The 23,484-nt window shown below is 51.0% G+C and overlaps 1 protein-coding gene across 1 annotated transcript in view; it reads right to left on the bottom strand.

The window, feature by feature from the left end:
* Positions 1 to 23,484, bottom strand: part of CDH23 (cadherin related 23) — a 189,188-nt gene that overhangs the window by 71,131 nt on the left and 94,573 nt on the right. The window contains exons 10-13 of the mRNA XM_053949428.1: positions 16,705 to 16,817; positions 14,641 to 14,829; positions 6,350 to 6,499; positions 5,427 to 5,585 (exon numbers count right to left, since the gene is read on the bottom strand). Coding sequence (XP_053805403.1) covers positions 5,427 to 5,585; positions 6,350 to 6,499; positions 14,641 to 14,829; positions 16,705 to 16,817 — 611 coding nt within the window. The remainder of the gene's footprint in view (positions 1 to 5,426; positions 5,586 to 6,349; positions 6,500 to 14,640; positions 14,830 to 16,704; positions 16,818 to 23,484) is intronic.

Here is a 23,484-nt window from a genome sequence, read left to right as displayed (position 1 = left end):
AAGGGGGCTGGCAGCATCCCCCCAGCTCTCTGCTGCTTGGCAGCCAGTTGATGGAGCCCACAGCCACTGATCCCAGCCTGTGCAGCCAAGCCAGACGGGGGCAAATAAAGCAGAGAGGAGGGATCACGGAGCTAGGATTACTTTCCACACTTCCCTGGAGAACCATTTTTCTCCAGACACTTCAAGGCAAATCAAATGCATTGTTGTGTTAAAAACAAGTTACTCTTGGTTTGTTTGGGCTTTAATGATTTTGGTTATCGGAGCTTTTCAGGAGGACTTTGCTGTGCAGATCTGTGGAGTACGAGGAGCTTAAGGAGATCTCCCGCCCCTTAATTCCCGCCTCCTGCTGGGCCGTCTTAGGCCCCTTCCCCATTCTCCAGGTCTAGCAAATCCATCAGCAACTGGAGCACAGCTTTAGGAGGCCCCTGGCAGCTGCTGACAAAGCAGCAGTGTCCGAAGGCAGCTTTGGAGGGGCACTGTGCTCTCTGCTGTCACACCCTGCAGCTCTGCAGTGAGGCAGGACCCCGAGATGCCACGGGCTCAGCACCTTCCCTGAGCCTTCCAGCCAAGCACCACCCCAGGGACAGGAGGGGATGCTGGGCTGAGCTGCCCCCTCCTCTCCCTGTTGGAGGGAGCTCACTGGAAGCTGGGCTGGGTGTTGGTGACCTCACAAGCAAGGCCATGTTTATGTAGCTTCTTCCGGCCAAAAAAACTTTCCAGCTGAAAGCTCCCTCCTTGCTCTGGCCAGGCTGCAGAAGAGCTCCTCAGGGAGCCCCACCAGAATGAGCCCAGGGGACTCCTTCCAAACCCTCCACTGCTTCCAAACCCTCCCCTGCTTTCAACCCTCCATGCCTGGGAGAGGAAGGAGCAGAGACCTGGGCAGCTATGTCTGATGCCAGAGCAGCACCAGTCCCCTTCACAGCCATTGGGCACGGAGCCCTCAGACTTCGCTTTCTTCTCCTGTCCCAGCTGAGGTGCGAAGGGAGGGCTTGTGAAGCAGTGGCACTACTCTCAGCTGCTGGCAATGAGGCAGCCTGGAGCAGGACGGAGAGTAACAGGCTTCTCCTGCCTCTGGACTCAAGGACCTAAGGATTAGCACAAGGTGTCCCTGCCCACGGCAGTGGAGTTGGAATTAGATGAGCTTTAAGGTCCCTGCTGACCTAAAGCATTCTGTCACTGTGATCATGGCTCCAGCTGGACACAGCCATTCATCCCCCCAGCATGGTCCTTCCCCAGAGCTTCCTATCCCAGAGCCCCACATCCTCTGTTCCAAGCCAGAGCTGAGGCACCACACCTCAGCACACCTCTCCAGGGTCCATCCTTCCAGCCTGCTCCTATTAGGAAAGCCAGCACCCATCACAAGCCACTGGCCACCAGGCAGGCAGGACCTGGTGGGGGTGTCAGAGCCCCAGTTAATTCAGGGTGCAGTGTATGTTCTCTCTGCCTCGTTCCTGGAAGGCATGAAGTTATACTGGCTGCCTGCTTGCTCAAGAAGTGTGAAATTCTTTCCCTGACCTTTTCTGTTATGTTATTAAAAGGCTTCATGGCCAGTTGTTTCAGAAAAAAAAAAAATTATATTTCAATATCTGCTGGTACTGGGGCAGAACTGGCCCATCTCCTCAGGATGAGCTCTGCTCACCTCCCTGCTTTACTCCTGCTTCACAGAAGGTGTTTGCTACTGTGTGAGACCTCCAGGCCTTTCCAGCCTGCCTTTTCCTGGCACAGCAGAGTCTGGGGCAGGGAAAAAATGAAGTTTGCATTGAGAGGGGCCTCTAACAACTGCAGAGCCCTGGACAGGCTTCTTGTCCGTCAGTTGTCATGGATGTGCAATGGACGTGTAACTCCAAACAGCCACGATTTATGTGGCCTGGAAGCTTTGGCTGGAGTAAGGAACCCTTCACACTGCAAAACCAGGAATCTCTGGCCTAAGGGGCTTATCACATGTGTAAACTGTCATGGAATCATTAAGGCTGGAAATGGCCTCTGAGATCATCGAGTTCAACCATGAACCCAGCACTGCCAAGCTCACCACGCACCCACAACCCATATTTATATGTTTTTTGAACACTTCCAAGGATGGTGACTCCACCACTTCCCTGGGCAGCCTGTTCCAATGCCTGACAGTGGCATTCACATTCTCTGGACAGAGAGACATCATTCTGTCTCTCAGGAGAAGCACAGAGAGAAGAAGAGAAAACAATCTTTGTCTCTGCTCCTCTGTTTTCCCCACGTGGAATGTGGTGTGGAGATTGTTTACCTGCAGTGATTGCTGGGTCGGTTTCTGGTGAAGGTTGTTTGGGTTCAGTGACCAATTGGATCCAGCTGTGTCTCAGACTCTCAGCAGAGTTACAAGTTTGTTAGGAGTTGATAGTTAGGTAAGTAAGAAGTATGTATGTAGAATAGGATAGTCTCTCTTTAAATAGTATATTAATGTATTACAGTATAGTTTTAATAAAGCTTTCCTTCAGCCTCCTGATCTGGGGCAGGCATCATCATTTCTTCCCTGAGTTGGGGTTGCCTTTTGTACTATACCTGACCACCCTTTTCACTGAAGAAACTTCTCCTAATATCCAAATGTAAACCTACCCTGGCACAACTTGAGGCTGTTTCCTCTTGTCCTGTCACTGGTGAACTGGGAAGACAGCCTGGCCCTTCCTGGCTGCACCCTCCTGTCAGGGAGTTGTGCAGAGCCAGAAGGGCCCCCTGAGCCTCCTTTTCTCCAGGCTGGGCCCCTTTCCCAGCTCCCTCAGCTTGTCCTCGTGCTCCAAGAGCACAGAGGCAGGAGAGAAGGCTGCCTTTGAGCACATTGTGGGCTCCCTGTACAGGGCAGGAGCTGCTCCTGTGGAGCCTGGACTCTTCAGATTTTCTTGTGCAAGCAAATGACCACCTGAGTCTAAACAATAAATTCCTTTCAGGCACAGAATTAAACAGATGGATGGATGGACAGGGAGATGGAGGGAATGCTAAGCAGAGAGCAAACAAAGTCTCAGAGGGTGGACAAGGTTGCGCCGTGCCAGGGAAGCGGCTGAGGTTTGACCAGGAATCCACAGATCCAAGCCCACTCCTCCCTGGGCAAAGGGGAAGAGGCAGGGGACCCTCTGGGTTCCCGCTGGCTGCCTGCACTTGGGGTTGTTTTACAGTCGATTTATACGTGTAACAGGCAATGTTTCTCTGCTGTCACTGACATGAGGAGCTGAAATGCTGTGGAAACAAAGGGCCATTTGTCACTGCAAATGAAGTCTACTTGTTCTTTCCTTTTGCCTTTCCCCTTCAGCTGGCCATGCTGAGGGCAGCCTGGAGAGGGTGGCATTGAGGAGAGCCACACAGCCCATCAGCCACAGCCAAGGTGGGATAGCCAGGATGCACTCTCTGGAAGATGGGCAGACAGTCCAGAGGCTTTTGGGCTGCTGGGAGCAACTTATCCTCCTTTCCCAGAGGGCCGGGCAGAAAATCAGCGACTTCCCCTTGCCTCAGCTCCTGTGGTTTTAGCTGCTTGTCTCCCTGCCAGGAAGGTGCTGCAGGCACTGCTCTGTCCCACCAGCTGTGCCTGGCCATCTCCAGCACCAGCAGCTGGCACGAAGCCTCCTGCCACCCTTCAGCAACCACTCACCCAGTCCACACACTCCCCTGTTCATCCCTGCTCATCTATTTCCTTGACCCTACAAGCCACCTGATTTATCCTCAGCACCCTGAGCCCCACTGTCTCTCCAAACCTGCACTTATTTGCACAAAGGAGCACAAAAAGAAGAGAGCCAAGAAAAGTCCCCTTTCATGAGGATGTCATCCAGCAAAGAAGTGGGCATGCCATGTGGCTGGCCAGTCTTTTTCCAAAACCCCATCTCTAACCCCTATGTGTGAATATCCAGGAATATTCTTGAGCAAGTGGAAAAGAAGGAAGAAAAGGAGAGGAGGAATTTATTAGCAAGAAAAGCAGGTTTTTTGTCTGCAGCACGTGGGACAGGTGGAGGCACATGGCACAGACGGGCAGCGACCAGAGGGCTGCAGCTCAAAGGCAAGCGGCCGCAGCAGGAGGAGCTGCTACTTTATGAGGGTTGTTAAAAGTTTGGGATCAGCTGGGAGGGCAATTTGGATTTCAGCGCTAATTGCATCCATTCTGATTTACCATAGAAGATTCAACTCCTGGCATTTTGTGTTCGCTCTGAAATGCTGGCATAGCTGGAAGTTGGGGAAAGAGGAGACGCAGTAACAATCTCATTGTTTAGTGTCTGACGGCCTGACTAGCTAAACATCTGCTTGAAATATTAATAACTGTCAGATGGGAACAGCTCGGGGGCTCTATACAGTTTCACACCATCTGTTTGTAAAGTAAACACACTTACACACAGGCACATGCACCCAACTCTCTTGTCCGGGCTTTTATCCTCTGAGTGGGCATTCCTACATGGATGGGAGAGCAGGGGCTGTGCCTTGGGAGAGCAGGGGGACAAGGAGGGGGCAGGAGTGCAGCTGGAGCAAATTCACTGGAGAGGGAGCCAAGCAAACTCATTCACAACTAATGGTAGTGGCAGTAACACACCCAAAGTGTAGCAGGGGGTTTGGTGCTCCCTGCTGTGGTATTCCCCATCCCAGAGGAGCTTTGATGCCTTTTCCAATGGTATTTCAGCACAGGGTTTTGCTGTGGTTCTTGCTGTGCCCCACACTGGCGCTGCCATTGCTTTCATGCACCAGGAAATGTGTCTTCTCCATGAGAATTCCAGCCAACCCACAGAAGAAGAAACAAGCCCTATGGAAACGCCCCCTGCTATCACCACACCTCTGCCTGCCTCTGTTCTGCTGCTGGCCACGTAACACCACGATCTGCTAAACAGAGCCATTCCCCTCCTTTTCCATCCTTTGCCATTTTAATGGTGCAACCGACCTCGGTTTGGTTGAGGAAGATGATGCTTCCAAAGAGGGCAGTGAAAAAAGCCACACTAGGGGCACTGTGACCACTGGGATCGGTGTCTGCAGATGAAATGCAGTGCATTTCTCTCTTTGGATTCCTGGTGTGGCAGGAAACACATACACATCTTCCAGAGAACAGGAAAGGTCAAGACATCAGCTCTAAAAGCCCATGAGAAGTCTACACTCTGCCAACCTTCCAGCTTCCAGGGCAAACAAAGCCAAGAGGAGGGATCATGGAGCTAGGATTACTTTCCACACTTCTCTGGAGAACCGTTTTTCTCCAGACACTTCAAGGCAAATCAAATGCATTGTTGTGTTAAAAACAAATTACTCTTGGTTTGTTTGGGCTTTAGTGATTTTGGTTATTGGAGCTTTTCAGGAGGACTTCAGGTTGCCCACCAGGTCAACCCCGCCACCAGCATCTCCTAATGCTCCCTTCCCAGGCTAGCCCTTGGTGAGGGACACCATAAAGCCAACACACGTGCCAGGGACTGCAGAGGGAGTGGGATGCTCCTACTCACATGGACCTGGAGGACGGTGGTGCCCACAGTGGTGTTCTCGAAGAGGCTGACGTTGTAGAGGACCTTGCTGAACACGGGCCGGTTGTCGTTCTCGTTGATGAGGTTGATTTTAACCCGTGCGAAGCCGACGTGGTCCGGGACGCTCTCGTTTGCGAAGAGCTGGGCAAAATGGGAAGGCAAGGGGAGGGTTGGAGACGTTGGGAAGCTTGGGAGAGTTACCCATCCTTCTTTAGTGGAGTAAAAAAGGCTCTCCTCAGCTCCCTCACCAGCTGAGCCAGCTCAAGGCAAACCACCAACAGAGCTGGATCAGGAGGATGGGGAGTGTTTTGGCGCCTGATAGGTGCTCTCAAAACAAAGTTTTATGCTCTATAAAGCTTTTATGGCCCTGCTCTGATCAAGCTCTTGCAGCTGAGCCTTTGGATGTTGGAAAGAGAAAGTGCAGAGCAAATCTCTTCCCCACCTCCTTCTTTATTATAATTTCCAATTTTTTGGCTGTTTTGTAGTGCTCCACTGTTTCATAGTGGGGATTATGATAGAATGGTTTGGGTTGGGAGGAACCTTTAAAGGCAACCTAGCCCAACCTCCTGCCAAGGGCAGGAATATCTTCCACTAGACTGGGTAGCTCAGACCCCTATCCAACTAGACCCTGAATTTCCAGCAATGGTACATCCACCTCTCTGGGTATCCCGTTCCAGTGTTTCACCACCCCCATGGGAAAAAAAACCTTCCTTACACCTAATTTAAACCAACCATCAAAAGCCATCCCCCTTTGTCCTTATTGCAACAGGCCCTGTCGAAAAGTTCCATCTTTCTCCTAGGCCCTCTTCAACTACTGGACGAGAGAGAGGAGGATGTTTAATGGTCACTCTTGGGTCATGCTGAAAACTCTGGCTGTCCCACAGAGCCCAGGGGTGCAGCCTCACCGAAAATTCATAGCGGGGAATGGTCTCGAAGTCCAGCGGCACTGCCACGCGGACACGGATGTCCGCCTTCCCCTGGATGGAGGTCGGCGAGATGATGAAGTGGTTGGAGTTGTTGCCCACCAGGTAAACCTCAAAAATGCTGTTGGGTCCCTGGGAAGGGAAAGAGCAAGGTTGGTGTTTTGTTTACAAAATCCACGTGAGAGCAGTGGGAATGCACCCCTGGGGTGGCCCCGCACAGCACACAGAGGGAAAGTCCCTTTTGCTGGTTGAAGGTGCACACACCGCACAGGGGGTCACGTACTGGGATTTCACTGCCTCAGGCTGGGGACGCAGCCTGGGTGCCTCTCCCATGCAGAAGGCTTTTCCCAGTAAGGCAGCTCAAACTGGGAACTGGGAAAACTCCTCCTTTCCCAAGACCTGGCCAGCAAAGCAGCAAGGCCGCCGACATGCCAATGCTTTCGGAGCCTTGCTCTGAGCACGGCCCCCTTCCCAGAGCACGGCCCAGCAGAGCACATGAAAAGCAAGCTCAGAAGCTGCCAGAGATGAATTTCCAATTTTCCCTGAATGATCTCCCTCCTATCAGAAAAAGTGGCCAATTAAATGCACGAAGGGGCACTAATAGCGAAAGCTGCCTAAGTGTGACCGCTGAGAGCGGGTGACATGAGCAGAATCTCTGCCTTGCCCTTCTCTTGCACACCTCCATGCAATCCATGGAGCTGAGGGCACACTGAGCATCTCCCAGTGGAGACCCACAGCAGGAGCAAGCCCCGAGGACACCCACAGAACCACACAAGGGCACCCAGTGCCTCAGGAGCCCAGCAGCGCTCTGCGGGTGGACAGTGGGAACATCTCAGGGTAGACTGACACCTTCCATGAGCTGTTTTAGTGCTGAACAAGGAAGTGAGGGATGCTCCTGATCCCCCCAGACACACCCCTGGGAGGGAGGGAGCAGAGGATACAGAGAATGGCAGGAGGAAACATTACTTCCCAAGCTATTTTGTGCCCTACCCTCAGGATGTTGGTTTACAACAAATGACCATTTCCCATTTCCCACCAGTGACAAAAAGCTACTCCATTGAGGAATTTCTGCCCATCTCTGCTGAGGAGCCCTCAGGATCCCTCCCAGGGCCTGCACCCTCCCTGCAGTACACGAGAGCACCTTTTGTGGCAGCGAGATGCGAGGGATTTTCTTGGAAGCCAGAGAAGAGTGAGTTTGTTGGTGGCACGAGATAAAAGTTGAAACATCAAAAGAAATCCAAGTATTTGCAGGAAGAGAGCCAGGTGGATTAATTCCTCTCTAGCTGGGGAAGGAGATCAGCTCCAGATACCCACTATCACTAATTAGGAGCCCCTCGAGTGCCTCAGTCTCCCTACGTGAGGTCTGGAGAAGGGGGATACGGCTGCCTCTGGGGAGTGCTGCTGCGAGTTGCCATTTATATATTTATTCAGCTATTTATTTTTTTGCCTCGGCCCCCATGCTGCTTTCCTTGCTCCTGGTTCCCGGAGCTTGCGAGCCCCCTGCGGATGCCTGAAAGCAAATCTGAATATTCAAATTGTTATCAGCTGCCCAGCAGAAGGGCCTGGCTAAGCCCGGCTCACAGCAAGGACCCCCCACTCCAGAGGAAGCCACAGGGAGCTGCTTACATTCCCCTCACCCCTTCCTACCTGCTCCTGCCACCCAGAGCAAACAACGGATTTGAAGCATGGTTGGGAAGAGGAAAAACAAGCACTGCATCCCTGGGCTCTCAAAGCCCACAGCCCAGCACCATCATCTCCTTGCAGCGCCGAGGATGAGGACCAGGATGTTATCAGTGACCTGCTTTACGTGCTCATTCCCCTCTCCATCCCCTGACCTCCCAGCTCCTGCATGGCTCGAGTTTTTCCCCACCACTGCAAACAAACCGAGTCCCTTGCCTTCCTTTAGAGCCACAAATTAAGGAGCAGCCTGCCAAAGCTCAGCAACCCTACCATAATAAACCTGTCTCCCTCTGAAACAAATTGACCCATAAAAAGCAGGTTTTGGAAGGAGGGAAGTTTGCTCTCGCCCAATGCTGGGATGCAGCCACACGTTTTCCAGCTCCTCTCATCCCATGCCCGTGCTCGGGGCTTGCCCTCGCCGTGGCTCAAGGCTGCTGCCCACTGCCTCCTTCCTGGCAATCAAGTCTCTCAGCCAGTACCACAACCGAGGGAAATTTCGTGTTGATTCAGCTCAAAGACAATTGGAGCTGCAATTGGGCGTAATTACGGCTTTGTTCTCCGCGTGCGTATTCCTCGGAGCGTGCAACCGGAGCTGCGCCGTGGCTGCCACACCAACCTCACAACCAAACCCTGCTTCCAAAAAAGCCACCACTGATCACACAGCATTTTTGGAGAGTTTGTGACAGGCCTGGTTGCCAGCCTGAAATCCCCTCTGAAATTCCAGGGGGAGAACCCTGGGCACAGGCAGGACCCTGGCAGGCAAGGGCAGGAGCTCAGGTGTGAGATGCCAGCAGGCGGGTACAGCTGTCAGCCCAGAGGTCTGAAGCTTCATGTGGGACCTGCTTATGCACCTGCTGTGAATCACAGACAAAAACCTGCGCTCCTGACTTGCAATCCACACTCCACACTCACGTGGCAGAGCTCACTACAAAGCAGGAAACCCCTGCTCCCACCAGGAGGCTGGGGCAGCCACATCAGCTGTTTCAGCAGGGACTGAGGATGGATCATCGTTTTTATTGCTGCTTTTCCACCCACTATCACCTGCTGGCTTCATCCATCACTAATGCTCCCACTCAGCCCCTTCCTCGTGGCAGCACACCCAGAAATGCTTCAGGAGTTATTCCACCTTCCGGCAGTCACAGCAAATATTTACCATCATTACCAATGGCTACACAAGAATACAAAGTAAAACATAAAACAAGCCAAATCCCTAGACAAGCAGGCAACTCCTCCTCAACCACACCATTCCCTGAGGTGCATGGGTAGGTTGATTTCCTGCAATCATTTTCAGCACAAAGTGAACTAGGCTTGGGAAAAGCAGACTGTTTTGTCCTTTTCACACTGCCTCAGTACAGATTTGCCTTTTGGTCCCTCAGTGCAATTTGCTTTTTCAAAATAGAGAGCCCTGCCTTCCTGAAGCACAAAATCCAGTACAACTCCAGCTTTCCTCCCAGTCACTTTCTAGGCACTTTCTGGGCTATTACCTACAACAAGCTACGGAGTACTTAATATCCTTCATTCTGAATTCATTCAAATTCTATTTGTATTCTAATACAAAGAAAGGAAAGAGCTGAGAGTTCGGGAGTGGAGGTGAAGGAAGGAGAAAGAAGAAGTTGGGGTTTTTTTGAAAGCAATTAGTGCCTTTTTGTAGGGCTTGGATAACTTAGGCCTGGCTCTGGTGAGTCAGACACAAGTGGTACTTAATCCCTCCTCTGAAAACACAAGGCATGAAGGGGGTTATTCCCTGCACCCATTTCAAAGCATTTGACTCAGAACAGCCTCTCTGGGTGTTGCCTGCCTCTCTCCCACTGCCCCAGCCAGCTTGGGATCCCAGCACCCCTCTCCCACCCGGTGCCAATAACCCTTTTGAGGGCTCACTGGACACTGGCACTTGTCCCCTGCATCCCTAAGGAACTCACTGGGCTGGCAGGCAATGCAGGATGCCTGGAGCAAAATGCTCCCCAAGCCTTCTGATCCTCCTCCCCACGCTAGCAGCCCTATTCTCCCATCCTTTTGTCCCTCCTAAGTGTCAGCCCTTGCCCGCTCCCTCCCTCCTGGAGGAGTTTTCTCCTTCCCCGCTCTCCCCAGGTTATCTGCTGAATTCCACACACGCCTGCACAGACGGGGATCAATCCGAGGCTGCCTCGCCTTCAGCTTATCTCTGCTCCAAATGATTGATTTTCCCTCTTTAAGGGTAATTTGCTGGTGAATTCCATGTATTGCAAAAACCCCTGTGAAATCTAATTCAGCCCGACTGGCAGCTGGCACTTTTGGGAGAGAATACTCGTGTGCCGTCAATTCCCCTTTACAGTTTCTTGCCATGTAGATCATATTTATAGTGCTTGTGCCTGTCATATGCATATATATGCTCTGGATGAATCATATATTGCCACCTGCACACGCATGGGCACACAGGATATCCTGGTGGGGGTCTTTGGTGGAGCTCTGTGCAACAAAGAGAGCGTACTCCCATGGCCCAGATTTTCCTTATTTTAAATTCCCCATTTACCTTCCTAGATATGCTTATTTTAGAGAATTGTTTCAAAATGATTTTAAAATGTCAGGCCATGACAGTGGTGCTTCAGACAGCTTCTGCCCTTTTCTTCCTCTCCACTCAACTCCGCAGAGGAAAATGAAGTGGAAGCCACCATGGGAGAGCTGGTTTCCCTGGCATGTCCTGGCAGAGCAGGCTGCTGCTTCCCTTAGCAGGGATCCACGGATCTCGGAGCCATAGGAAATGGGGGATGCCCCAAAGGATGCCCTGCTCCTTTTCCTGGATGGCCAAACCCTTGCCTTCTCCCTGTGATACTGCATCAAGCCACCAGCTACAGAACACCAGCATATCCAAAAAGGACATCCACGTCTCCCAAATCAGCATCCATGTCTCCCAAATGCCAGCCCAGCAGCAGATGAGCCCTGTGAATTAACACCAACCTGTTCCCCAGCTCACGGCTCTTGTTCTCAACCTGGAAACAAACCTTGCTGTAAAAGCAGATAAATCAATGCTCTCATCTTCTGCCTCACACACAGGATTTTTCCCCCCTGCTGAGCCACCACAATGTGGATGAGGAGAACCCAACCACAGCCTGAGGGTGTCCAGTTGAGTATAGGCTCAGCCTAAACACTGGGAAACCTTAATGGATGTTCATAAACAGCTCTTGAATGGCTTGGGAAAGCTGTTCAAGGGTCTGCTCTCTGCCTGGCCCGGAGAGAAACTCAGCTGCACAGCAATTAATGCTTTGTTCTTGGCTCATAGAACCCCAGAATGCTTTGGGTTGGAAGGGATTGTAAAGCTCAGCTCATTCCTTCCAACCTTCCATGAGACAAGTTGCTCAAGAGGGGAAGATCGAAAACCCAGTGTACTGATTTCCCTTTCAGTAACTCCTAGAGAATGCAGAAAGGAGAAGCAGCACACCTGGTTGAACACCCCTTGGCTGCACCCCAAATCCACGTGTGGGGCCACCTCGGCTCAGCTTGGTTGCCCCCCTCTTGAGGAGCTCCCCATCCCACCTCACAGCCCCAGCCAGCTCCTCCTGGAGCAAGACCACGGCTACGTTTGGGGGGTGAAAGGTGGGAGTTTGCAGGGGCTGGGCTCCGAGGAAGGGCTTCTCCTTGGAGACACTCGCTTGGGAACCTTGTCTTAGAGGTTAATGCCAGCTGAGCTGCAGAAAGGCACTTACAGCACAGAGGGAAAGGCAAGCACAGGCTTTCAAGTGTGGTCTTGTGTGCCTCGGAAATGCATTTTTAAGTGCTTTGCTGAATCGTTTAATCTGACTCCTTCCAAAAGCCATCATTTCAGTTTGTGCAAAACACACCAGAAGAAAGAAAGGCCAAAAACCCCACGGTTAAAAACGGCTGTGTGGGCCTGCGTTTGAAAAGCCTTGTTTAACAGCCTTGGCAGCCCACACGGTGTGTGTTAAAGGCCAGACCCATGTGACAGCCCTTGCCCCAGCTCTACAAAGGCACAATGACAGGAAGGCTCCCCAGAACCAGCCAGACCCACAGGACCCCTGCACGGGGCAGAGTCCAGGCTGCTCCCTCACAAGCTGGAGGGCTAAAGGAGCAGTGCCTGAATTTTCCAGAGGGGCCAGACCCAGGCTAAGGAAATAAACCAGTCTGCCAAGGGACTCTCCCAGGACTTCCTGACATAAGCTGGGAGGCAGGAGACAAACTCGAGCAAAGTGATCTTCCCAAAGACTCCGGTTTTGATTTCCTGTGTCTCAGCCCATCTGCTCTCATTGATTTCTCTCTCTGCTTTCCCTGGAGATGTGTATAACTCTCTTCTGGTTCCCCTCTGCCCCTTACACAAATGAGTCGTGTCATCTCCAGCATGAAGCCAGTGCTGCCAGAATAGCTTCTGTCAGCCACGTCCTCAGTCACATCCCCGCCTGAAGACCTCGGTCCTTGCCAACACATCCCTCCACCCCTGCATCCATGGAGAGAGGAGAGAGCCCAGTGCCACCTCAGCTGCCTCGAATCCAGATGGTCTGTAAAACCCTCACAGCTCTCACGGGGCGCTTGAGCATCCAAAATATCGCTGTCAGGCAACTATCTAACCTTTCTGTAGTTTTTTCACTGAAACTTGGTGGGTCTTCAGAGCTCTGCAAATACTTCTCTGGGAAGCAGTGCTGGCTGCAGGTGCACTCCTACTTCTATCTCATACGCATCTTTTTCACAAACCGGGCATCTTCTCCCTCTTTTTCCCCCCCAAAGTGCTACCTTGACAGTTAACCCAGTTGCAAGCATCCATGAGAGGAAATAAGGAAGATCCCTCACAGGATATTGCAGAAAAAAAAAGTAACCAATTGCTTATAACTTTCCTCCCTCCGGATATTCCAAGAATCAGCTCTCCTCTGCTTCTTATCAGTGAAAATAATGCCATAGTCAAAGCAATCTGTGTTAATATGATGGTCTCTGAAGACGTGTACAGTAAAACTCCTTCAGACTCCCTTAGCACAAGAGATCCTCTCTCAGCAGTTTTAAAAATCTCAGCCAATTCTTTTGGGGAAATCTCAGGAAGTTAAATAAATACATCAAAAGAACAGCCTGTATTTTTTTGCTGGTGCAATGGGGAAGGCAAGGCTATTTTTTATTCTCTCATTTTAAAATTAGCAAGGCTGAAAAGTGAATTCTTGAATGGGAGTCACTCCAGTAAAATGAGCTTTTAACCAGAAATAATGACAGATCCTTCATCCTTGTGGCACAAACAGAAGTGTTACAATGCCCTTCAAGAAAGGATCTGCTGACATCTCTCAGCAAGTACGACAGCAGCTCTATTCAGAAACTATCCTAAGCATCTGTCATATCCATATCTTCTTTATTAGCAATTGACATTTTCAAGAAAAAACAGTCTCTTTATCTGCTTAATAGCTCATCTGCACCTCTTCAGGCTGAACTCATAACTCCTGCATGGTGACATCATGTCACCAGTAAGTTATTAGTTCTGCGTCATAATCACTTCAGATGGAAAAAAATGGGATTTCTGGGTGGCTTGATGAGACGGGGTGAACTCTACCCAGGGCTGGGGAATAGCAAATCCATCTTCTCAGCCAGAAAAGGCAGTTTCAAAGATGCACATTTTAACTGACCCACCGGGATTTTGGGGGCTGGGGGGCAGGGGGGGGGTGGTTTTGTTTCCCATTACCTGAAACATCAGGAAAACATCCTGGTGATGTTTTGCCACGATGCCAGATGGAGCTCTGAGCCACCTGGTCTACTGGAAGCTGTCCCTGCCCGTGGCAGGGGGGTTGGAACGAGCTGATCTTTCAGGTCCCTTCCAACCCAACCCATTCTGTGATGGCATTTATTCTGACAAACCCTCTCCCCTCATCTCCTGCTCAGCCTGAAGAGGAATGGGAACAGCAGGAGCCTGCGGGCAGAGCCTTTCCAAGTGATTTTGGACAGCTCACCATGAGGTGTCAGCACTGGTTTGGAGCAGGCACCCGGCAGCGTGGCGGGGCTGGGGGGGGACCAGCACACAGGAGCAGCCAGACGTGAGCTGCACAAGTCAAATAATCAGAGTAATTGAAGGCTGGGAGCCCAAGGCTGGAACAGAGGCTGCAATCCCAAACACGGCACGGATCGGCGCGTGACAAATAGGAGCTCTGTTGACACGTGGGAGGAACAAGGCTCCGACGCTCCTGGCTTGTTTGCAGTGATGAACTGGTATCCCAGTCCTCCCCACTCCGAGGGGCACCTCCTACCTCCTCCCTGACTTAGCCTGGGGCTCCTGTCTTCCCTGTCCCTGGCATGTCCCCCCTGGGAGCCCAGAAGGAAAACTCCTCCTTTGCTAACCCAGACTGGCAAAACGCTGCCTGACAAGAGCCCTCGAGAAGCAGGCAGGGATCAGCCTCCCAGACAATCCTATTTTCTGGCTCTCAGGGGCCGTGCAATCCTGACTGCATTAGTGCCTGCACACTGGGGAGGGAAACTGGACTCGGGGTACACAGCAAACAGAGCAAGGGCAGCAGTGAGAGCTGAAAAAGTGGGTTTTGGGACAGAACCGTGCACTTCAGGTACCTCAGTGACTTCTCCCCTGCCCACCCCGAAACCAAACCAGTGCTACCCCGCAAAGGAGGGAGAGGATACCTCACCTCATCCTTGTCCTGCACCTGGATGAAGAGGGGAAGGGCAAAGCCCACCTGGGCCAGCTCTGGGATGGCCACACTGTACTCGGAGCTGTTGAACTCGGGGGCGTTGTCGTTGATGTCAATGACCAGGATGTTGAAGGTGGTGGTGACGCTGGCGTTGGAGGGAGTGCGGTCATCGTTCAGCTCTGTTCCCTGCAGGGAGAGAAAACAGGGCAGCCTTTGTTCTCCAGAAAGAATGAATGTAAAGAAAGTGTGCACGGTGTGGTGAGAGACTCTTGCAGCTTTCTCTTCCTCCAGCTGCCACAGAAGGATTCCCAATTGGCTCTGCCACTGTTCCATTAACACATAGAGATGTTGGCCCAGCTCTCCCATCACTCATGCTTTGGTCCCAGAACACTCTCAGAAACCTTCCCAGAGGTTTAACATTTCACTTAGGGTGGCTGTGGCCAAGTTCTTCCTTGACTCTGCCATGCATCGGGTTGGCAGGATCCGGAGTCACACGAGAACAAGTAGGAGATTTCTGTGCCTCAAGCATTTAAGCAAAAAAAAAATGTCCCTTGCGAGATCTAGGGGACAGTCCACAAAATAAGGGAAGGCTCAACGGGGCAAAGAGCATTCCTGCTCTCTCCTCTGCCATCCCTGATGTGGGACTGGGAGCTGGCAGTGAACCACTCAGTAGAACATAGGGATAGAAAACTAGGGCACCAGAGGAAAAGAAGACTTGGACCTTAAAATAGGTTTGGCAACACGTGTCTAAATACAGAGCTGAGTCATGAGTCTGCATCACACCTCTGTCTCAAGAAGGACTTTAATTCTGCCTTCCCAAAAGGAGAGCATGCAGATTTTAATGCCAGAGATGCAAGACTCGTGAAACAGCCTTTTCAAGCCGAGTCCCTCCTCTTGTCCTTTGGATAATCTTGCTTTGCTGTGGGCATGGAAAAGCAACGCTATCACGACCCACACGGCTCATTGCTATTCACTGCTTCTGCACACAACAGCAAGAACAGGCTGATCCCAGCGAGGAGCAATCCAGCTGTATTTTCACTGTGTGCTCCAGGATGAGAGCAGCAGAGAACATTTTGGGTCCTGGGGATGCGGGATGCAGAGAGCTGGCATTTGCAGGAGGATGCAAAGTTTGTGGGGAGAGGAGATGGAAATCTATCAGACCAACAGAACGTGGTTGGAACTCCATTGTCATGCAGGGTGGAAAACGGGCAAGTTTTCAGGCTCACGAACCTTTCCAAGATTAAACAGATATTTTTGTCCCTATTAAAAGCAGACAATCCTCCCTCTCTTGGTTTTTGAAACTATAAAAGCCTGAATGAAACGATACCAGGGATGGGTGAGGTTCTCCTCCTCACACACAAAGCCCCACGGTATGAACTGTGTCTGGGACCTAGAGGGGTGATTTCTTGTGTCTCTGCCCCCCTCCAAGGAGGCATCACGCTTGCCAAAACAAGAAGGCAGTGTGCTGGCTGCCTCCCTCCCAATCAATGACCCTTCCTATGCTGCTGATTTTTCCCCACCCCGGCCCAGCAGAATCCATACTTCTAAATGTGTTTCCGACCAGCTGCCCAGCTTGGTATTGATTTTAATTACAGGGCTGTGAGCAGAGCCAGGGAGTCACTCTCAGGTGGGGCTGGTGGGGCTGGAAAGCCACGCTCCAATGCCTTTACTTGACAAGGCAACTTCCAGCATCACTCCCCCCCCGTGCCAGGAAGGCATGGATGATGCTCTGTTACACCATTGCCTGCTGACAAGACAAAATGTCGTGTTTATCCAGGGCTTTGGTGGGGAGAAAGAGGGAAAACAGGCAAAAGCAGGCACAATTCAGGTGCCTGAGTATGTGTCTGGTGCTATATGCAAGCCTGGGGTATCTGCATGCTGCCAGCAAGCACAGCCACAGGCAGGACAACAAAAATGCCCTCACACATCATGTTTTGGGCCAACAGACAAGGGAACTGTGTTTAACTTCTCACTTGGTCAGCTCTGGATGCCCAAGAGAACAACATGATATCCTCCCCATCCTGCTCTGTCAATGTGCTTCCCAGCTGGAGCAGGTCTCACCTTCACTGTGAGGATGAATCCAGCGCTGTAGAAGGGATTTTCCCTGTCCAGGGGCCCATTCAGGGTTAAGGCTCCACTGATGTAGTCCAGTGCAAAGATGCTGTTGGTGTTACCTGAGAAAAATAACAGGAATGTGAGCACAAGCAGCTGGCACGGCTGATCCCAAAAAGTGCTGGAGGCAACAGGGAGGGAAGCAGGAGGACGCAAGCTCCAAGCAGCGGGCTCTAGAAACCTGGCATGCCATTCCAACGTGCTTTGAAATGTCATGGCTGTAACACTGCTCTCCTCCTCTCACCTGTCCTGGCTCAGGGCTCAAAACGGGGCTGTCCTTCCACAGCCAAAACCTGCCAGTGCTGGAGGCAGCTGAAGAATTTCAAAGGGTTTTAGTTATTAAAATCTGCAACAGCAAAGCTGAAAGCAGGACCAAATCCAGCTGCTCCCCTCTGAGTGAGCACCTGCATTTGCAGGGTACTGTGTTCCTGGGGTGGGCATGGGCTCTCTCCTAAAATACAGGGACTAAGGGTCATCAGTCCAGGATAATCACAGGGAGGCACAGACGGACCAAGCTCATGAGGAATTCTCCACATAACAAGCGGTGGTTTAGCTGTGAGGCCCCTTGCCAGACAGTGCTGAGGGGGATACAGGTCCACATGTATTCAAGGAGAGGCTGCAGAGCTTAAAGAAAGAAAAAAAAATCTATCAAGAAATAGAGAAGCCTCACACAGCTCAGGAATTTCTTAGCTGGATGTATTAGAAGCCAGTGAAAGTATCAGCAAAATAGTGTGGGCACTTGCCCTGCTTTTATGCTCTTGCCATAGGTGTTGACCCTATGCAGCTGCCTGGTTTTCCTCTGCTGGAGCCAAATTTTCTCCCTGTGCCTGTCCCTACATGCAAGCTAGCAGCCAGGATGCCACAGAGCACTGGGCTGCCTCCACATCCCATTCCATCCCATCCCTTCCCATCCCTTCCCATCCCTTCCCATCCCATCCATCCCATCCCATCCCATCCCATCCCATCCCATCCCATCCCATCCCATCCCATCCCATCCATCCCATCCCATCCCATCCCAAGCCCAGCTTGAATCCTCCTCTGGAATCAGACGCCCAGAGGGGATCAAGACAACATGCTCGAGTGTCATGGCCAGCAGGTACCAAAAGGACAATGTCCTGCTTGGGAATGTGCTTGTGGCAGCTCCAGGTGCTCTCCCTGTGAGCCAGACAGAAGCAAGCAGTTGGTGTGTGGAGCCTGGGACACCTGACACCAGCCTGACACAAAAGCAGAGCAGGCTGCTGAATTAGTGATGACCAAGGAGGTTATATCCAGGCATATGGTCACCCACACAGCTCCCCTCAGCATCTTGAGGCATGCAGAAACCCCTGAACCAGATGCAGAGGGGAGCCAGGGAACCCTGCAGGTAAATTCCAGTCATCCCAGTCAAAAGGAAGTAAAAAATAAATCCTGTCTTCTCAATATGTCTCAGCACGAACGAAACACACACAGCATTTGTCATTTCCCTGGAAGGGAGCTGCAAGACAGATCTGCTGCCACAGAAAGTTGTTTCCCATCACTCAGCATCCACCTTGCTCCCTTCCAACCTCTGTTTGATCACAGCTGCACTTTCCTCGGGATGCCCAAAGCCTCAGGGTCCGGCCATCCCCTCCCTCCCACCCCAGGAGCCACCTGGCCTCTCCTCTCTGTCCCAGAGCCCTAAGTGCCTTGACACCTTTCTCCCCATTATTGAGCCATTCTATCTTCCTCCTGGACCAAATTCCTCCCATTCCTGTCCTTGCTCCTCCCTTCTCTCCATCCCAAATGCCCCACTGACTGCCCACCAGCCTAATGACCTGATGCCAGGCTGCTTAAAATATTAGCAATGGCCTTGTGGGTTTTTTCCCTGATCTTTTCCTGCTGTACATGAAGATCTCAAGTCTCCTCCCTCGGACAATTCCCCTCTTTCCATCCTGACTTCCCACTTTCATGCAGTAATTTATGGCTGACTCCTTAGGAAGCTTCTTCTGATCCCAGCTTTGAAGGACGCTCCAGGAGATGGATGGGACTGTGCTGCCAGGCATTTCAATGCTCCAGGACAACCAGGTTGCCATGGTAAAGTTTATGCCTCAGGGTCACCTCCCCCTAATATGAAGTGCAATAAAATGCAGAAACAATGGAATTTAGTGGAATTAGGTCAATAGGGGAGGAATTTGACTAAACACAAGCGCTGTGTTCCGTGTCCTAAAAACGGTTATGCATTTCATATTTGACCACGGTCGCTTTTTGAAGGATGGGCAACTAAACTGGGGGTCCAAAGGCTTCCCAGGCTGCTCATCAGAGGCTTTTTTCTATCTCAGCCTCCCCAACACCATCAGATACTCATCCCATGCCCACTGGGGCTTCCTTTCTACTAGCAGAGACTTCCTGGCTTTGCAAATTTGCAAATTTAGGGAAAGAGGTGTCTCCAATACCTCTCCAACCATCACTTCCTCACTGCTCTGACCAGTGATCCCTGCTGAAGCACTCACACTGCTGAACAATGCTCATTTCCCTTGCCAAAATCTCTCTGATAATCCTCAAGTGCCTTCACTTTCCTGAGAACAAGTGGAAAAAAAAACAAGGTGGGGAGAAATTAGCCAATTTTGTCTTTCCTCTCTCTGGAGAGACCAGAGATACATGCAGGAATGTGGCAGGAATTAAAGGATAGGAAAGGAAAGGCTGAGCAGCAAAATGGGGGGCAGAGAGAAGGAAAACAAGGCGGGAAATGTTTTAAATATCAGAAAGACAGAGGGAAAGGGGAGAATGACAACGAGAAAAAATTGAGAACTTTGGGACAGCAGTATGAATCCACTTCTGGCAGACTTCTTGCTCCCACCTGGCAAAGAACAGGCTTGCTCAGGACCTACAAACCCAGCTTTTTGTTACGACACGGGTCAAGAAGAAGGAGAAGTTTCTCATCCATCTGTCTGTGTGCAGGTACAGGGGCAGCAGCAGCTCCTGCATACACTGCGGCCGGCCAGGGGGCTGGGAAGGCAGGCACTGATGGGATGCTGGGTTGGGAGCACTGGGATGGATCACAGGAGCCCATTCAGAGTGTTTTTCCAAGCTCATTGAGGAACGGATGGTGGCATAGGCATCATTTTGGAGAAACACTGCTATAACGAGGGGTTTTATAGATGAGACCCATAATGTTTAATTGCCCTCAGCCAAGCTCTCAGTTTAAAAAGGCTGTTAAAAGTACTGGCTCAAACCCAGAGAAAGGGGGGCAGGGGGAAGAAAAAGGAAAAAAAAGGGGGGAAAACACCCACCTCCTTCCTCCCTACCCCTTTAGCCTTGAGCACCGTTCAAATCCCTTGGAGGGAGAGATGCAGCTACTGCCCTGCTCTAGTGAAAAGCCACCTGTCAGTCAGGGCAAGCTGTTTTCCCTGGATAATTGTCCCACCCCCCTCTGCAGGAAGGGCTGCTCACGTTGGGAAGGCGCCGCTGAACTTGGAGCAGGTGACTTTCACGAGATGTGAAAGGGGAACCCATCACACACCTTGCTCCGGATAATTTATTAATCAAAATGTGCTCCGTCAGGGCTCCTCGGGCACTGAAATAGATGCTGTTGGATGTGGTTCATGGAGTCAGCAACAGACACAGTTATTAGCGTATAAATAGTCCATCAGCTGCCGTGAGCACCTCGCTGCTCTTCACCTTGAGCTTCTGCCCCCAGGCCGCCGGCAGGGAAGCACTGCCAGGGCAGGGACCTTGCCCCGTGCTTAAATTCAAAGGCAACAAGTAATTTCCAAAGGAAAACTGGTTGTTACAACCTGAGCTTTCCGGGAAATCGAGGTGCTGTATAAAAACAGTGTCCCCTTCTCCTGCTTGGGACTTTGGTTCGCTGCTTTTCTGGGGAGATGGAGCTCTCTGGGATAACAGATCTGAGCCCAAAGCTGTGTTGCCAGTGCTTCTTCTCACATGCCTGCTCTGCAAACAGGCCTTTTTAGTATCTTTCCCCAAGGATTTGTCCACTCTAGCACAACCAGCAGAACTTCTGATCTTGCAAAGCCACAAAAGGAGCTCACATCAAATGCTCGCCCAGTTCCCTTTTTTAGAATGGAATGTACAGTACCAGGAAATAAAAGGAGGTATTTGTCATCCAAAGTGCAATCCCCCTCCCAGATTTCCTGGGAGCTGTGGCTGAGTACCAGAGAGGAGAACGGAACACGCAGAGTTTCTGCTCTGAGTGTAGTTACTCACACGAAAGGATTCAGAGTCTTGGACCACAACCATCGTTCCCCCACGTCACCTCAAATGGGCTTTTTGACATAAACCTCACATCTCCAGGATCCACAGCTTTCTGAAATTCCTCCATTAAAAACCATCTCAGAACCAGTTGTTTTCACTAGCCACGACATGAACAGAGGTGGCCCAGGTTCATCCTTCTCCACTGGTTGTCAGCATTGAATCCCAGACTGATTTGGGTTGGAAGGGACCTTAGAGATCATCCCATTCCAAACACCTTCCACTAGACCAGATTGCTCAGCCTTGAACACCCACTAAATCCCAAGAAGCTAAACAGGAAGTCCCAGAAATTAAACAGAAAAGATGCTTTTGTTTCCTATTTCCACAGAAAAGGGAATGTATAGTTTTAATTACAGGGGGCCGTTTGCTGCGGGACCACCTGCCATGCAAACCATTATCCCAATCATATCTCTTCCCAATGACTCCTGGATTGCCAGGGAGCCAAAGCCAGATGCCAACATGACGACAAAGAACAGCGTGCAGGAAGATGGGGAGCAACTGAGCCAAGGAAAGAGGGGCTGTGACCACAGCCACCATCTTTGCTTTGTTCTGTCTCATCCCCTTGCATTGGCAGGGTGGGAAAAAACAGCTTTTGATGGATAACTCGGTGCCAGGCACTTTTCCACCCATCAGCATGTCCTCCTACAGAAATGTTCTGCTGTGATGGCTGCCTTTAAATCACATGGGAAGGCCCTCCCAGCAGGTGAAATTTATGAGGGCTTCAACACCCCAGCAGTTCACCGAGCGAGGCGAATGTGGGAAAAAGGTGGAGCGATGCAGGGAATAGCAAAATGAGCAGGTCCCCACTTCCAAGGGTTCTCCCCTGATGTTCTTCCCCCAAAAGCCTTTAAGGGTTTTAGGGAAGGGGTTTGCTTTGCTCTGCCTTCTTTATTAAGTCAGCTCAAGCTACGGAGGGGGATGTCAGCAGCTGAGGGCTTGGAGACCTCTTTGGCCACTTGACCTTTCCTCAAGGATTCAGGCTGCACTTTCACAATGAAGGCAGTGGGGCACGCTGGCTCTGTTAAGAGCACGGGAAACATGTTCTGGGAGCTACTGCACTGATTTTTTACTGATATAAATAGATTATATAGAAAAAAAAATATATCTATGACATTTTATTAATTATCAGGAAATCCAGAAGATGAAGAACAATTCTTTTCAGCTTCCCTCGCACCTCTGTAACTCACACTTCTACTGCATTGTGCAAATAATGATTTTTAATTCACGTTTCCCTCGGGACGCACCAGCTTAAGGAAGAGAGGCTTTGCTAGAAACTGCATCAGTCTCACAAAACAATCCAATTGGAGGAGGGGGGGGGAAGAACCCCACCCTAAGGGTTTGTGAATAGCCCTAAGGACCATCTCTGAGCGAAAGCTCACTCCCTTCTCTGCCGAAGGACTTTCCAAGGCCCTGAAAGGACGTATAGATTGCCCTTGTGCAATCTCCCGCTGCCCATCCATCACTGCACCTGAAATGTGTCAGGCAGGCAGAGACTGACATGTGGGACCCTTTCCCCTGGGTTAACCCCTCAGTGCCTGCCCAAGCAGCACAGGTCACCTTCACATCCTCCTGCCAGAAGACTCCAAGGCTCCTGACTCTCCTGGAAATAAATGAAGCCCAAAGTTTACTGCTAGCAAGCAACACGTGAGTCAATACGTTTTCCTAAGAAGAGTTCGTGGGCCAAAGTCTCCTCCTGCCTATTAATTAAATTGCTGTTTAACTCACGCTGAAAATCCTTCCCTTAAAGAGCCAGAGGATTCCCCGTGCCCCAGGAGATGTGCAGAGGCAGCAAATGTGAAAACACACTGCCGTCTGCAGGGCTGATCCTGCCCAAAGCGCCAGGGCCCTCCCGATTCCCGCCAGGAAAATCAATCTCTGTTAGCCCGAGAGTTCCCCTAAATGAAAAGCCTTATCTAGAACAGGCCGTGTTATACAACAAGTCACTCGCTTTGCCTGGGAAATGAAAGATGATGAGGCAGAGTCCCCGGTACAGAGGCTATCTCCATAAATCTGCCAAAAAGGAGCTGTGGATTACTTTGCTGGATTAATTATCTGTCCTTCAAACAGAGTCCTGACCTCAGTGGCTGAGCATCTCCAACCTGGCAATGCAGCCGGGGAGGGAGGGCTAACACAGGGCTCTGGACACAGGAAAAGCAGCAGGAACACCCTCTGGAGCAATGGGAGCCCTGGCACTGACCAGCCTCTTGGCACAAGGGGCTTGAGTTGTGAGGTCTCAATGTGGATTTCTTTTTCAATAGGGCAGCAAGCACACTCCTTGTAAAGTGTGAAGTGAAAAAGTACATTTTCCTGGAGTTAAAACACTCTGAAGGGAAGGAAGGGGCAGAGACAACTGAATGACTTTTCCCTATAAGATATGGAAATGATTCCCAATGCAGGCAGGACAGGCAGCCAAAGCCACGGCGCAGCTACACCAGTGCCCCTCCATCATCTCAGCCTTAACAGCTTTGTAAGCTGGTGGCATAAAGCTAGATCTCAAGTCTT

Source organism: Vidua chalybeata, chromosome 8 (assembly GCF_026979565.1).
Source record: "Vidua chalybeata isolate OUT-0048 chromosome 8, bVidCha1 merged haplotype, whole genome shotgun sequence".
NCBI lineage: Eukaryota > Metazoa > Chordata > Aves > Passeriformes > Viduidae > Vidua > Vidua chalybeata.
Note: the sequence above shows the minus strand (reverse complement) of the source record. Positions and strands in the feature narration are given on the sequence as shown.